The sequence below is a fragment of the Neopelma chrysocephalum genome, unplaced genomic scaffold, assembly GCF_003984885.1.
Source record: "Neopelma chrysocephalum unplaced genomic scaffold, ASM398488v2 Primary Assembly neopelma1_23, whole genome shotgun sequence".
NCBI classification, from domain to species: Eukaryota; Metazoa; Chordata; class Aves; order Passeriformes; family Pipridae; genus Neopelma; species Neopelma chrysocephalum.
The window spans coordinates 23790908-23806931 of NW_020897691.1; the positions used below are offsets into that span (position 1 = coordinate 23790908).

The 16024-nt window shown below is 41.1% G+C and overlaps 1 protein-coding gene across 1 annotated transcript; it reads left to right on the plus strand.

Moving 5' to 3' along the window:
- The first annotated feature begins 1045 nt into the window (after positions 1–1045).
- Positions 1046–12275, plus strand: ALDH8A1 (aldehyde dehydrogenase 8 family member A1). Its single transcript, XM_027690587.1, has 7 exons — positions 1046–1297; positions 5905–6052; positions 6432–6587; positions 8318–8467; positions 9144–9400; positions 10205–10366; positions 11159–12275. Exons 1-7 carry the CDS (start codon positions 1157–1159, stop codon positions 11609–11611), a joined length of 1467 nt encoding a protein of 488 aa, XP_027546388.1. The 5' UTR covers positions 1046–1156; the 3' UTR covers positions 11612–12275.
- Positions 12276–16024: the final 3749 nt, after the last annotated feature.

A 16024-nucleotide genomic window follows, 5' to 3' on the forward strand; every position in this document is an offset into this window, starting at 1 on the left:
TTTCAGCACAGATTTGAACTCTGCCCGGAGGTGCCAATTGGTTGAAGCCTAAATGATCTGTTATTGTGCAATAGAAACATATCACCTTTATTCAATCAAAATATGCTTGCATGTTGATCCACAAGAAATTTGATGGCTTGGCAGTGGCCCAGGGTGCAAAACCTTTCTAGACTGCTGATTGAAACATTCACAATGTCCTGGTGACAACATACTGCTCTCTGGGTGTAGTGTTTTGAATATCTCTGGAGTGCAAGGAGGTGGCATGCAGTCTTAGAGCAATCTGATAATCTTAAGCATTCTCACTTTGATAAAAGTGTCTTTTACACAGCTCTTACCAGGCAGTTTGAGTTCTTAGGAAGTTAATGAAAAACCTAATAATATGTAATAGAAAGGTGGCTTCCACTGGAATATCTACAGAAGGGAAAGTGAAAGCCAGTGTCTTGGTGTTTTTTTTCTTTCTTTTTTTAAAAAGATGAATTTCTGATGACATACAACAGACTGTACCAGTAGGATTGTGCTTCTCAAGTGTTTGAATTGAGGAGTCACTCAGCTGTTTGTGTTGTTTGTTGTTTGTGGATATTGATGGAAAAAAAGAGAGTTTCTTAATGCTTAAAATCTTTTGTTTTGGCAGGTGCATTGGTTTTGGCGATGCAAGGAAAAGTATTGATGATGATAAGCAGTGAACATGAGTTGCAGATGTGATAATCTAGGTGTCTTGTCTTTGTGTCTCCTGATACTAAGGAGCAGGTTCCTGGCTAGGTGTTTGAGTTATTTTGTTTAGTTGTTGCAAATTGTCTTGAAACTGTGGCTTGAAAAACTGGTACTAGGAGACATTTCCCTGTCAAACCTTCCTTTTTCTCTTTTTCTTTGGTACTTCATTTCCTAGAGAGAAAGAAGAACTATTTTCCAGCATCTATCCTGTTTTTGCCTCCTTGCTTCAACTCCTAGAAAAGAACCAACTGTCACAGAAATAGTAATTTTTCCCCATTCCCCCTTTCCTGCTGTTGTAACCAGGGTTTGTTCCCACTTGCAAGCAAGCAAGCGGTGCAGGGAGAGAGAGGGGGAGGAGTTCAGACTCGCTGTGCAAATACATGCAGACACACTAATCTAAATTGATGCCTCATAGAGGAAAAGTCACAGATGAAGCAAGCAGCTAATGATGGCTCAGTCAAAGACTCTCTTAGTGCTGGAAAACTTTATAGGTGGCAAATTTATTCCTTGTTCCTCCTACGTAGACTCCTATAATCCGTCCACCGGTGATGTCTATTGCAAGGTGCCAGACAGTGGCAAAGAAGAGGTGAGTACTGTCCAGACATACAAAGAAGTGAAAAATGTTAAATGCACATAACAATAATCTTTTGAGTAAGAGAGGCTGACGGTAAGAGAACAGAAAAATTAGGAAGACTTCAACACTTAAATGAGTGAGGTTTTGATTATGTTGTAGTGCTGTGTAATCCACTGCTGTGGCATCAAATGCTGTTATTTTTTCACATTTTGCTACTAGACGGTTACAGTCTGGATCCTAAGCTGGTATGAATCAACAAAACTCAAGTAGCTTCCATGGAGCTCTGTCAGCTCACATGGGATATGTTGTGCATAAGTTAACAATAACGCTCAGATTGGCTGTAAGTATAAACAATCTGTAAGAGAGAAAAGCGTTTCTTGATCTCTTCTGTATATAAACTTAGAGGCACCATACGTAACTAAATGTGTTCTCCCTTAGTGTCTTGATGATTTGCAGTTTTCATTTAAAAGGATTTTTGGCTTGTTGTGTCTTCTCTGGAGATGGTAAAAAGCTTCTGGACCTCTTTGGTTTTGGTTTAGCAGTTGGATATTCGGTGGAGGTGATGGAGTAGCTGAGTGCGTTTCTTTATAACATACTCTGTCATCTGTGTGAATAAGTTTCCTGATCCCATGTTCTCTAGTGGGATGAATGTTTCCTTGTACCTTGTACGTGTGCAGGTGTAGATGGGCAATGACATTCATCAGGGGAGCTGCAGTTTCATTGATTCTAATTTATAAGGGACCTACAAGTCTGTGTCCGAAATATGCTTCAGATTTAATGAAAAGAGAAGCTGCTGGACAAGCTTGGATAGCACAAAAGACTTGGAAAATATTGACAAGTAGTAGCAGACAGTATTTTCAAAATTATATTTAAAACAAACTACTACTGTATGTAGCTGTTTCCTTCACTTGCATTTCAGCCTTATTGACGTCTTTCTCTTTGCTTCTCTCAGCAGAAACCTTTGCACTGTAATTTCAACTGGGTAAATATTTGTTAGATGCTGATGACCAAGGGTTAAAGAGTTACAGGCTGGGTTTGTTAGAATAAATCTGTATAAGTTCATTCCAACCCTAATTATACCTGAACAAACTTCTCTTTAATGTGCAGGTGCAAATCTTCCTGTCCATTCATTTGCAAAATCACTGAAAGAGAGATTCGAGAATACCAGAGCAGCCTAACGAAATAGACTACTGGCCACTCTGAAGATACAGTTCAAATATACCAAGAGCAATGGCTTTTCTCTTTCAGTTTCTGAGTTAGTGGTTGTGTGTAGCAATGGGAACCCAGTTTAAAGACCTGTAAATTTGGCGAGTGCTTTAGTCCTGCCTTTAGACTACTCACAAGAAGACTGGGCTCTGCAGAGCTGGCATCCACTAGTGACTGATGGAATATGCTGAAGAAAATGCAATCACATACTACTTGAGGTTATCTAGAGATACCAAATTAAGCATATAGACTTGAGTTCAACAAAGAACTCAGGATGCCAGTTTCCAGAAAGGCTTAATGTCCAGTTGGATATTTTCTTGGTTAATTTTAGTGGAAGATTAGAAGGTGAAATGGAGGGAGACAGCAAATCTGTTGCTGACCCTGGAGTTTAACACCAGGTCAGCTGCAGTAGCCATTTCAACCACTTTCTGCCAAAAACACTGAATGTATTTTTTTCAGGGGTTAGTTTGTTCTCTCGCCTAGATGTCTTAAATTCTAAATAGCACTACCACAGCAAGCTGAGCAGGTGCCCTGTGTCTCCAAAAGACAGACTGGTGAGGACTAACTAGTGCTGGCAAATATCTGCTTTCTAAAAACCTCTCTTTAAAGAACCTTCCTTCTGTCCATCAGCCCCTGCAAAAGCAAAATCATGTCCTGAGGGCAGTTCAGTTTGGGGTATTTTGATATCAACCTTTTATGATGGGTCTGGATTGTGTGTTATTTCTCTGTGTCTGTCTTGTGCAGAAGAGGAAAGCAGAAGGAAGTGTTTCAGACATGCGAGTTCAATAGTTTAATTCTTACATGTGTTTTCTTTGTGGCTTGACTGTCTTTGCTGCTTTTTGCTAGTCAAACTAAGTAACTGTTTAACTTTTGTATGTTCTCTTACATCTGTACCAATCTCTCCTTTTTTCCTCTTGGCTTTTTTAGATTAATCTATTGCCACTTAATTCCTTCCTTTGCTAGTTTTCTCTTCTGCTGTCTGTGAAAAAGCAACATTTTTGTCCTTCTAAACCCACTGAAGGGTTAAAAATGCAGATGGTCTTCCTTATCTCCTGTCCTGGCAGCACCTGGGGGCCACAGAGGAGAAGACAGATGAGCAGCAGCACCACAAGATGGGAGGGTGGAAGAACAAGTTAATTAGTGAAGGTGGTATGGTTTTCACAGAGGGTGAACCTTTTCAGGGTAGCGTGGCATCTGCACCGGACTCGCTCAGGAAGCTGCAGTTCCCCTTTCCCAGGCCTGCTTTGGTCCTGCTTCAGCTGTTCAGTGACTGACAGCCTGCTATCATCAGCACTTGAGCAGTAGGTTATTGAACTACAGTTGAAAGACTAGAGTCTAGGTTTCTGGGCATGCCAAGTGATCCATGTGACATTGTGCATTTTGGTTTATTTCCTTCCTTGGCCTCTGTACTGGTATTGTTCTGGCTCAAACTCTGGGTCTTATTTTTATGGGGACCGTAAATTCTCATGTGCATGGGACGGGGAAGAAGAAGGAGTAGATAGAATTTTTTCCCTGCTTAAAATTTTGTGCCCTCATTAGTAAAACATAATTGAAGTGTCACCCATCACAATCTGAAGTGTTGCCTAAAAAGACTAGAGAAAAAGACTCCAGGCCAATTCAGTGTGTAAGATAAAGGGAGCAGTAGGCCTAGAGGAATACACACCACGCACGCGCACCCAGACAGTGGTTCTATGATTTTATAATAAGGTCCATCCAATCCCAGATCTATCCACCCCGGTTCTGCCCCGTTCTGCCCCCCGATGCGCCCCTTCAGGAATTGGGTCTGGGGGCATTTGGGACCCCTTATTCCTCATCTTCATCTTCTTGAAAGCATGTATGGTCCTTGGAGTTCCTCCAGAATTCTGGGCTTGAAGATTGCTTTGTCTGTGTGATATCTCCTGGTCCAGGCCTAGAGTGAGATGTTCTTAAACAGGGGTGTTTTTCTACAATTCTACCTTGGAAAAAGACTAAACACGTTAACACAATTTAGAGGCATTGATAAAGGGTAAGGGATATAATACAGCTACATTAAAATCTACATTTACTACACAACTTCTTCTAAAATCTACAAAAGTTAAAAAAATCCAAAAAAGCTCTGAGGCATCAGAAGGAACAAATTTGGAACTCAGTTTTGTAGAATTGGTGGAAAGGAGCCTTTAGTGACTGCATGGAAACCAGCAACGTGGCAACATTTGGAGAGGTCATAATGGTCTAATTAATGTTACATCAGCATCCTCCTAGTTACTGATTTTGGCAGATTTCCAAAATCTGAAGAAATTTTATTCGCAGAAATTTTATGCGCAAAATTTAGGAAACCAGCTAAGACTGCTTTGACTAAAAACTCACCTTGGTTAGACATTAGAACAATGAAGAAGGGATACATAGGAAGAAAAATTGGGAAATAGGGCACTTAATTAAAACATGGAAGGATATTGATGACCATCTTTACTTAGTCTGAGACTGGTAAACATCAACAAGCAACTGCTTATAAATCAATAGGTGCAGGTAACTTCCACTTAAGAGTCCAGAGGAAATGATTCATGGGAGAGAAAGCTTTCTGCTGAATTTTAATCCTTTGAAGCCTAGTCTGCTTCAGAAAAGTGCTGGTAACCTGCCACTATTCAGAAGAAAGGTCAGGCTGAAGGACCATGCAGCAGTCATGTACATCTCAAGTAAAATACTGATAAGACTGGTATGCATTTACATAAATGCATATAATGATCTTTCTTATCTGTAGGTTTCAATAGGTGTCTGATGAGAGAACTGACTAAACTCCAAGAGTTTAGAAAGGAATTTTTTTCCTGTGAGGGCAGTAATGAATTTCTAGCTGTGATCAGGTAAGATAAAATTTTTCTGAGTGTCCATTCCTTAAATATATTCTTAGTCCTTGCTTGAACCAAATGGTGCAAAGGGGAGAGGAAATCAAGGGTTAGCAGGAGATACATTCTGTTCCTTCTGAAGCCCCTTACTTTCATCGTTGTCTGGTACAGCTGAAGTCCTGTATTGCAAGGGCTCTGGATGTTTAGACTGAAACTGCATTTGCTCCAGGGGAGATTCTTGCTCTTTTCTCCATGAGCAACAAGATTCTGCTTCAGTTTGGTCAGTCGCACTTGCTGGTACCAGTTGACCAGTCCAACATTTCCTCCAGGCCTGGAGGTTGCCTACAAGTTGCTGGAATTTGGAGAAAAGCAAGAGTTCCTGTGGAATTTTTTTTCCAGATACTCTTATTTCAATAACACTTTTTGAGTTACGGGATAGTGTCTTGATGATAATGGAGAAGCTCTAAGGAGATGTCATCTTCCCAGCAGTGTGATCTGGATTACTAGCCTCTGAAATCTGAATTCATCTGCTGAGTGTTTGATATTTTCTTATGCCTTTCATAAACATTCACCATCCCTCTTTTACTTTTTAAGGTGGAAGCTGCTGTCAAAGCTGCCAAAGATGCCTTCCCAGTTTGGTCCTCAAAAAGTCCATGGGAAAGATCTCAGATCCTGACCAAATTGGCAGACCTGATTGAACATGACCTGGAAGCGTTTGCACAAGCAGAGTCAAAGGATCAGGGTAAAAATTGGAACTGTTCATCCCAAGTGTGTCTTGCTGATTGTTGAAATGAAGGATTTGAATGAAGTTTTTAGTATGGTGTAAACTGTTGGAGCAAACTGAAGTTGATGTGCATGAACTTTGAAGAAGTTTTGGATTTTGGATTCCTGGGGCATTCTTGCTTTTCAGAATTGCTAACTTTGACTTCAGTCGTTGGATATTTGGAGTGCATTACTAGAGGGGGGCTGTTCTCATTGACTAAGGGTTGCACTGTGCTGGGGATTACTTGGATGCAGGACAAAAGACATTTCCCAAAAAACATGCAAATCAACTTTCAGAGCAGAGTATAAAGCACTGTTTCTGTCCATAATAGCAGCATGCTTGCTTGGTTTTGTTTCAGGAAAAACTATTACATTTGCCAGAACTGTGGACATCCCTCGAGCTGTGTACAACTTCCGATTCTTTGCCTCTTCCATCCTTCACCATGTCACAGAGTGCACTGAGATGGCAACCATGGGCTGTGTGCATTACACCTCGAGGGCACCTGTTGGAGTTGGTATGATGATCTTGACATGCTGAATAGCTTGGCAAAATGTCTGCCTCAAACGTAGCTCAGAAAAGAAAGGATTTTTTCAACAGCCTTTATTGTCTCTGAGTCATGTGCGAAACATGGCTTATCCACTAAAGCATCAGCAACTTCACATAAAATCAGTTATGCTACTTCATGGCAAAAAAATTATTGCATGCCTTAAAAAGCCAAACCTGCCACCTCTCACCCTCAAAATCTCTCTTGTGTTTTGTACATGGGTGTCTTTGTAGTTAAGTATTACAGCTGGGGGTCAGTGAGGCATGCAGAGCATTGACCAGCTACTCCTGCAGGGAGAGCAGGATACTCCTCACCTTTAGGAAAGCAGTAGTTGCTTGCAATGAGTCTGTGACCTGAGTGCACATGGTGGATAAACCAGTTCTAGCTGGGGAATTGCTGAACTCAGCCACTAGATGCTGCTGCTGCTTCACAAATAAGGTGGCTATGCTGAGCTGACAAAGTAATGGTGGTGTATTGATTTTATTATTAGGTTATATTATATATATATAGTATAAATAACATATAACATTAATTATATATGAGTGCTCCACATTTACACTTGAATTATTTAAAATATAAAATTGGCTAACCTAGTGGACCTATTTAAAAGTTTTCTTGAGCAGTGGAGAACATGACTACTCCTGGTAAAATCACTCTCATAAGGAAAAGTCCCTCACTGTATCTACTCCATCAAACAGCAAGAAATCCTGTTGCTTTTGTGAGGAGTCACACCTAACAATCACAGATTTTTTTCATAATTTCTTATAAATATGTAAAGTGAAAATATTCCTACAGGCAATTACTGAAAATAATTCTGATAATTGAGCAATTTCTGGGAACAAAATTTTGTGCAGTGATAAATTTTGGCACTCATGAGTTAGACTAAAATTTATTTGGAAAATGTGTACTATATGTTATACATACTTTTTTAATATTGAAAAACAAGAAAAGCTTTGAAGAGCAAAAGAAAGCAAGAATGATCTGAGCTAACACATTCAGCTTGGAGAAGAGAGAGCTCCCGGGAGACCTACAAGAGAGCTGAAGAGGGACTTTTTACAAGGACATGTAGTGATAGAGCAAGGGGTAATGGCTTCAAATTGAAGGAGGGTAGGTTTAGATTAGATATTAGGAAAAAGTTCTTTACTGTGAGGGTGGTGGAACAGGTTCCAAGAGAACTGATCAATGCCCCATCCCTGGAATTGTTCAAGGCCAGGTTGGATGGGGCTTTGAGCAACCTGGTCAAATGAAAAGTGTCCCTGCCCATGACAGGGGAATTTGACTAGGTGATCTTTAAGGACCCTCACAACCCAAACCATTCTATAATTACCTTCACCTGCTGTTTGCTAACACAAAGTATTACCACAGACCAGTTGATGTAAATGATTGTTATGGCTAACCTTGCATTAATGTTCCTAGGAAACACTGAAAAACTTCTTGTGAATATCAGATTCTGCCCTAAAGAAGCAGCAAAACTTTGATTCAGAGAGTTCAGTTGATCACTTTTAGAATCATTTGCACAGTTCTTTTAAAAAGTTATTTGCCTGTGAGAAATGCTGCGAATTGATCGTACAATTGTCTGCAAATAAGAGCCATAACCAAATTCCCTTCATAAATCTGAATTAGTGTACAACTTCTTGAGGTCAGAGAAATGAGTTTTGTATCCCAGCAGATTGAATTTCTGCCTTTGATTTGCTCTGTAGCTGGTTTAATCAGTCCTTGGAATTTGCCGCTGTATTTGTTGACCTGGAAAATAGCTCCTGCCATTGCATGTGGAAATACTGTGGTTGCCAAGCCAAGTGAGATGACATCTGTCACAGCTTGGATGATGTGCAAGCTCTTGGAGAAAGCAGGTAAGTCCTGTACCATGCTAAGGAGGGGGAATGGGGTGGAAAAATGCTTGTCTGTGCACCATTTTGTTGGGGGTTTTTTTGTTGTTGCAGAAATCAGAAGGTGCTCAAAGGCTTTGGGAAAGACTGTTTGCTGTAGCTGAATGTTGCACTGGGGGAAAAAAGCTCTCCCAGTCCTCATACTATCCCATCTCTCCAACCCCAGCTATTGACCATTTTTTCCCCACTATCTTCTGATGAAAAGTTTTTGTGGGCTTCCTTTGCCCCTCCTGCACTCCGCTTAAGGATGTCCTTAAGTCTGTGGTGCCAGCCGAGGAGCCATGAGAGCATACACGAGTGAGAATCAGCTCTTGGTATCTGTGTCATGGTTGTATTTGATGCACTGTTAACTAAAACTGGGAGGATGATTGTTTCTTCCCTGAATGACTGAGAACTGGATCTCTGATGATGCATATCAGACAAGATTGACTGATCAGTGGAATTGGTTTTATCATTTAACCCACGCTCTCCAGAGCTGTTTAACATCATGCATTTCAGCTTCTACTTAAGTTAAGGGTCAGTATTTGACCCTTTTCTAGAGTTACAGGTGATTTTCTAACTTCTGGGACAAAACACAGTGAAGTGAAACCTGCTTAGCAATGGGAAGGGAACAATGACTGTGTGCCTTTCTTCCCATCAGGGGTTCCTCATGGGGTGGTGAATATAGTGTTTGGAACAGGCGCCAAGGCAGGAGAAGCCCTTGTCTGTCACCCTGACGTGCCTCTGATCTCCTTCACGGGAAGCACGCTGACGGCCCAGCGGATCACGGAGAAAAGTGCTCCACATTGCAAGCGGCTTTCACTGGAACTGGGAGGCAAAAATCCCGCCATCATCTTCGATGATGCCGACTTGAGCCAATGCATCCCTACCACCCTGAGGTCCAGCTTTGCCAACCAGGTTCCTCCCACCTCTATAGCATATAAACCCTGTTTGCAGCAAGGAGGGGCGTGTGTTCAAGAGTTTGTGTGCATGTGCCTGTACCTTTGGATCTGTAAATTGTCAAGGTCTGTTTCGAAATTGTGTTGTGAGAAAAGCCTAAGTAGAAAAATATGAAGAAAGTTTCATTATTGCACAAGCAAGGAACAAAATAATAAAGAGCTCTTCTATGTGCTCTCCATCACAAAGTAACAAGGTGTCATTACTCCTCTCAAAAGAGATACATTGCTTATCTCTCCGGGAAGCAGCTGCTGTAAGTCCCACTGTTCAAGTAAGTGGGTAGCTTGCTGATTTGCTGAAATGAAATTAGGAGACTTCCCTCCAAATTTTACCAACATTGTTCTTCCCTCATCACCACCCTCGGGAGAGATTACCAAAGCCAGGAAACCGTATCAGTGCAAATGTTCAGAAAACTAGCTTGGTATCAGAAATCGATTATCAGGAAATGAAGACAGAGATCATTCAGAATTGGAATCACATTTCCTATGAAAAATATTGAAACAGAAAACATGGAATCAATGAAAAATCAAATTTACTTTTGGTAGTGACTGCATGATCCTGATATTGTTTCGTCTTTTCCTTCCCTTTTCCTTTTATATCTGGAAAAAAAATCCCACTTTGCAGTGCTGGTTAATGTAGTTTGCACTTCTGAGGGTGTGGAGACACAAGTCTCATTGTGGGATATGACTCCTAGGATGCATCAATAGTACAGTGTAATATGAGCCAACATTGTTGATTTCTTGTTTGTTCCTTTCTTTTTGGTAGGGTGAGATCTGTCTCTGCACCTCCAGGATCTTCGTTCAGAGGGGCATATACAGTGAGTTTTTGAAGACGTTTGTAGCAGAGGCTAAGAAGTGGAAGACCGGGAATCCCTCAGATCCTACAGTCGATGTGGGAGCACTTATAAGTAAAGAACATCTAGAAAAGGTAATGTTACTTAGAGTTTGTGGTTTCTTCTCATCTTCTAGAGGGCTGCACAAGGGGATTTCAGAGGTTCTGAAAGTAGAGCGGTAGAAACATCCACTTCCCAAGGTCCTCTGCCTGTGGCTCCAAAGAGGACTTGCAAGTTTAACCTACCAAGGTGCCTAAAAGAAGAAAAAGGAAAGGAAGCTCTGTGGTGTCTCTCTGGGCTTTCTATAAGGAGAGAAAGCAGGCAACAATTGCAGAAAGGCAGAAGCAGATCAACAGCATGTCTGATGTGTTCAAGGTAGCAAGCATATGGTGGCAGCAGCCATGGAAACATCTTTAATTATTTATTGATGAGATTTTCTGTAGCATTCATCATCCTAGTGGCATGTAAAAATTTAATAAGCCTGCCGGTGAGACAGGAAAATATTACTGATCCCTTGGAGTAAAGGGCATGGAATATATTCCATGGCATGGAATATATGGCATACTGCCCAGGCTCCTAGAAGAAGGGAGGGAGGCTCTGGGAGCACTTGTGTTTTGACCAAGGGCCCTACCCTTTAGACAATACTTATCCATAAGGACCAGCAGTGTTGCCTGCTAGGCTAGTAAGTGTTAGGAAAGAGCAAACAATTGTTTTTTCAGCAAGAAATACACAGCTTTACCTTTAAAGAAACTTAAGAGCAAAAGCTGGGGAAAGCTGCCCTCTGTTGTAGGAGGGCAGTATGTTCCAGTTGGAGTTATTCAGGGGCTCCTGTGGAGCCTCAGGATTTGGTGTCCTTTAGCACTGATGTTTTCCTGTTGCTTCCCCAGGTAAGGAACTATGTGAAGAAAGCCCAGACTGAAGGAGCCAGAGTCCTCTGTGGAGAGGGAGTGGATGCTTTGGATCTCCCACCTGGCAACCAGAAAGGCTATTTCATGTTGCCCACAGTTATTGCTGAAGTTAAGGATGAATCTTGTTGCATGCAAGAAGAGATCTTTGGTCCTGTGACATGTGTGGCAGTATTTGATACAGAAGAAGAAGTAATCAAAAGAGCCAATGGTGTGAAATATGGCTTGGCAGCCACTGTGTGGTCCAGCGACGTGAGACGCGTTCACCGGGTGGCACACAAGCTACAGTCTGGATTGGTGTGGACCAACTGCTGGCTTGTGAGAGATCTGAACTTGCCATTTGGTGGGATGAAAGCCTCAGGCATAGGAAGGGAGGGAGCAAAGGATTCCTACGAGTTCTTCACTGAGGTCAAAACCATCACAATAAAGCACTGACATATGTAAAAGGAAGTATTTTAGAGTAAAATAAATGACAGTAATTTGAGTTACCAAAAATGGCTTTAGAACACAGGCTGCTATTGTGGCCATCTTTTTCTTGAACTGTGGTCAAGTAATATCAATGACATCTGAAAACAATCATCCCAAATGCTAATGTTGAAGGCAGCTTTTCATGTTGAATTAGAAGATCAGTGTGGACTCCACAATCAACCCATCCCAAGCCAGATGACTTGCCTGTTTTACAGATCCTAAAGCTTTTTGAGTATTCAGGTCTCAAAAATCTGTCTCTGTAAGGCGGAGTGGAGAAAGAGTTATATATGACTGTACCTCTGGTTGATGAATTACCTTGAGGGACAAAGTAGCAAGCACATGGTAAGGCTGATATTGTAATGGCAATCACTCTATTTCACTCTGTGGTCCACATATCAATCCATATTGCACTTCACTGATATCAGATAAGGACTAATGCTATACCACACTGAAAGCCTGAGGAACTACCTTTAATCTACTAAGTGGTTTTAAACCATGGGATCATGAAATTCTCATTATATTCATGGAGACAATAAATGTTTTAGTTATAACCTGCTTTATAGTATGCAGCTGAGTCATCCTAATGCGCGTTCTCTAACTATTTTGAAATTAAAGCCTTTTTTCACTTCTAGGCCTCAGTGATGGTGGTTTTTAACATCCCTTAACAAAGATGTGGCCGCATCCCAGACAACGTCATTCTTCATTAATAAAAACTAGAAATGACTCCTAAGAGAACTAACTGTTGGAAATGTTTGTCACCAAAATGTAAAACCACTTTCAACTTTTCCTCGTCTGTTTGCAGAGATTTTTTTTTAATTGGGTATATCAGAAAATTGCTTGCATTCAACAAAAAGAGATATAGAGCTGGATACACATTTACCCTCCTGAGAAGGTTAGCTTGCTACTGAATTTTTAAAGCCACCCTTCATGATTTGTTTTTCAAGTTTTGAGCTGCATTTCACAGTAAACAAAGCTACACAGAGTTTCATAAATGCCTATATTCGGAGAAGAGCTAATGAGTCTTTGGTATATTTTTTCAGGGCTGTTGGGGCAAAAAAAAGGGCCATATAAAAAATAAAAAATAGATGAAAAATTATGAATAAAGAGAAGGGAAAGAATGGAGTAGCAAATTGCTCTCTGCTGCTCCTTTGCACGCCAAAAAGAAAATATAGAGAGATTTGGGGTTAATAAAAAATGCCATTATATTTATGGTTTATAAAGTTTCTAAGGTTGTGGAGCTGATTGTGCCAGGCTGATAACACTGATGCAGACCATCTAGAGGAGTCTCTAGGCCAATAAATGAATACCAATCCATACCTTTATTTTGATATTTCTATTTAAGGTAAGTTTTTTGCATGGTTTACTTTTCGAGAGTATGTTTTCCAGATAGGATTAATTTTTATTTTCCAGAGTTTGGTGAAGCTCATGCTGGATTTGTACTTTTCTCAGAAAAAAAAAATGCCTACAGGCTGTTTCAAATTACAGCTGCATAAAGGCAGTCTTTTCTCTCTCTTTAAGTAGTTTTTGTTGAGAGAAGTCTCTATAGTAATTGTGATGTCATCCTCACTTTCCACAAGTTGTGCCAGGTACTCTAAAAGTTTTAGAGTACGGGATGGATCCTTTCAGGAGTATTTTCTACATGTGTCCTGAGTTGGCTGAAAAGCTGATTTTCAGAAGACTTTTAGAAAATAACTTTTATCACAGAGCTGAGGCCCAAGTCTGTGATGAACTTCAACATCTCTGAATCCCACCTGTTTACAGGGCAGACCTACCTGGCAAGCTGGGGCTCTGGGCTTCTGATGGATTTGGTACAAGTACACCCAGCTGAAGACAAGTAAAGGAAAATAAAAGGATATAAAAATGATAGGCTTAGTGAATTGATGCATTCTGAAGAAGCACATTTTATTTTAAAACTCTGTCTAGGTCTATTCATGGCCAGGTGGTGGCAGCAGAACATGTGCTTTGGTGTTTTTAACCCCCCCAGTCACTCATTTTGCTGAGAGGGGAATGAACAGCTATATCAGTGCCTGTTTCATTCTGCCTATTTTTTTTTTCTGTTTACAAATCCTGTTTGGAAGAGCAGAAGAACCCAAAAGCTGTGAAACACTTCATTAGTTGGAGGTGGGAGGGCAGACATTTTCAGCACCAGCAGATGGGATATTGCACAATTAGTAGATATGGATGGATTCCTTCCACCACCTGGATCTGGTCTATGGTTCAGTCTTATTGAGATGAATTTGCTTTCAGGTGTTGATTTTATCTTTGCATTAGATGCCATGGAAGGCTTCTATGTATATTTCACATACTGGAGACAAAGGCCTGTGTGTCATCTGTATGTTTCTGGCCCAAGACATCAAAGGTGGAGTAGTGGAGAAGTGGAGTAGTAGGTGGGATGGGGACGGAGCTCTGTAGGACCCCCAGGTGCCCCCATGGCAACTCCATGTCCAGCATGGCTCTGAGGGTTTCTCAGAGGTGAACTCCTGGGGTACCCCTTTCAATCATCCCTATGTCCAGCACCTCAGAGAGGTAAGGGACGTCCACTGGCGCTAATGATACTGCTCACTTTTGGGGAGGAGGGAGAGCCCATGTGAAGGTACAAAATATTGTCCCTTCCTGTGTTTTCCATCTTTAATGGATGGACTCCTTCCTTTTCCAGTTAAGGTGCAGTTCAAGTGCCTTGCTTATTCTGCTATTTCTTGCCCTTTTAGATGAATAGAGATTCAAACATGTATATGTACGGATGTGTGGGTGTTACCTAGTGGGGAGATTTCGTTTCCTGCCTGAAGTAATGGGTAGTTCTTGCATTTCCCACACTCACCTCCAGCCTCAGCTCCAGCACAAGAGAGCTGCTGGTGCTTGTGGCAGTGAAACAGGTGACATGAAAGAGGTTACCTGCTTGTACCAGGGGCTTCCTGTGGGGACACTGAATTCTCCTATATAATGAATGCTATGAACTTCCCCATGTTTTTTATTCAGACTGACTTCCAATATAGCAATGTACATGGATAACTGTCTCATCTTACAGATGAAGCAGTCCAAGAACTTCTTCCTGCAGATGAGGAAGGTGTCTGTTGCAGCTGTTTTGTTTCTGAGTTTTCTTCTCTCACTCTGAGTGCGCAGTGAAGAGGATATCCTGGAGAATGAGGCAGGCTGATCCAAGTCATCAGGCTGATGGCCCTTGCAGAGCTCTTTGGGCTACACATCCTGGAATTTTCCAACATGACAGCAACGCTTTTTTCTGTAGACTGCCCTGGCTTGTGCATGAAATCATGTGGCCGCTGTGAGGATTTGTTTAATTTCTGTTATGTAAAGCTCAAAGAGTTGCTCCATCTGTTAATTCTTACTGATGGAGCAAGTACAGTTCTGTTTAACACTAGAAGATTATCTCACAAGTGTGAGATGATTACTTTGCATAGGCAAGTATTAATACATTTGCCATACTTTACAGCTCTCGATTAGCATAAGGTTATTTTTGTTCTATTTCAGATCTTTTCTCAGCCTGTTTATATCTGTATCCAGTTATTGTATAAGGCTTGAAAGCAGCTTTGATTAGGGAGTCTCTGGACATACTTTGGAGGGGGGACACAACAGCTCTAATGTTTATAATTAAGTAAAGCTAAGTTCCTGTTCCCACAGTGTTTGTAACTTAGGCAAAGCAAGACATAAAGCTCTCAGGGATGAAAAGAGACCTGACTTTTTGGGTCAAAGAAGGTTTCATGCCCAACTTCAATGTGCAGAACTAGAATGTGAGCTAGGCTAGTTTTAAAACCTTAGCTTTGAATTTCCAAGCTTCGGAAAGCTATACCTTAAGATTCAGCTTCACAAGTGGAGTCAGCTCCCTAAGATTTTCCTCTTAATAACAACAAAAAAGAAGATAAAAGTAAAAAGACCAGTGGGATCCTGAGGGAACTGTGAGGACTTTCTTGTCAGGCTTGTCTTCAGGACTGAGGTATAAGTTTTTGATCAGGCTTGAAGCATGTTTGCTCAGCACCTGTCTCAGCTGTAGAAGAAATGCTGTCTGAAGTGTCCAAGTACTTGACCTCAAGCTTCATATTAAATCTATGGATTTTCTTTGTGGTGAGAGAGTGAAAAATGAATATGGAATGAAATTTTCCTACGCTTAGAGTAAGACCAGGTCTCACTTTCCACCCTAGTTAGTAATCAAATATGATGCAGAAAGATAATGAATAAAGGAGACCCACAACAGTTAGAGGAAATCCTGGTGACTGGGACGTTTTCTTCATTGAATTCTGTTCCTCTACTTTCCAAGCATTTGTTTTTGCTCTTGGAGGGTGATGCTTGTACTTAGGGGGCAACAATGCATGAGCTTTGTTCTAGAATATGTCGAATCCCTATTGCTAGCACTTGTACTTTAGGTGA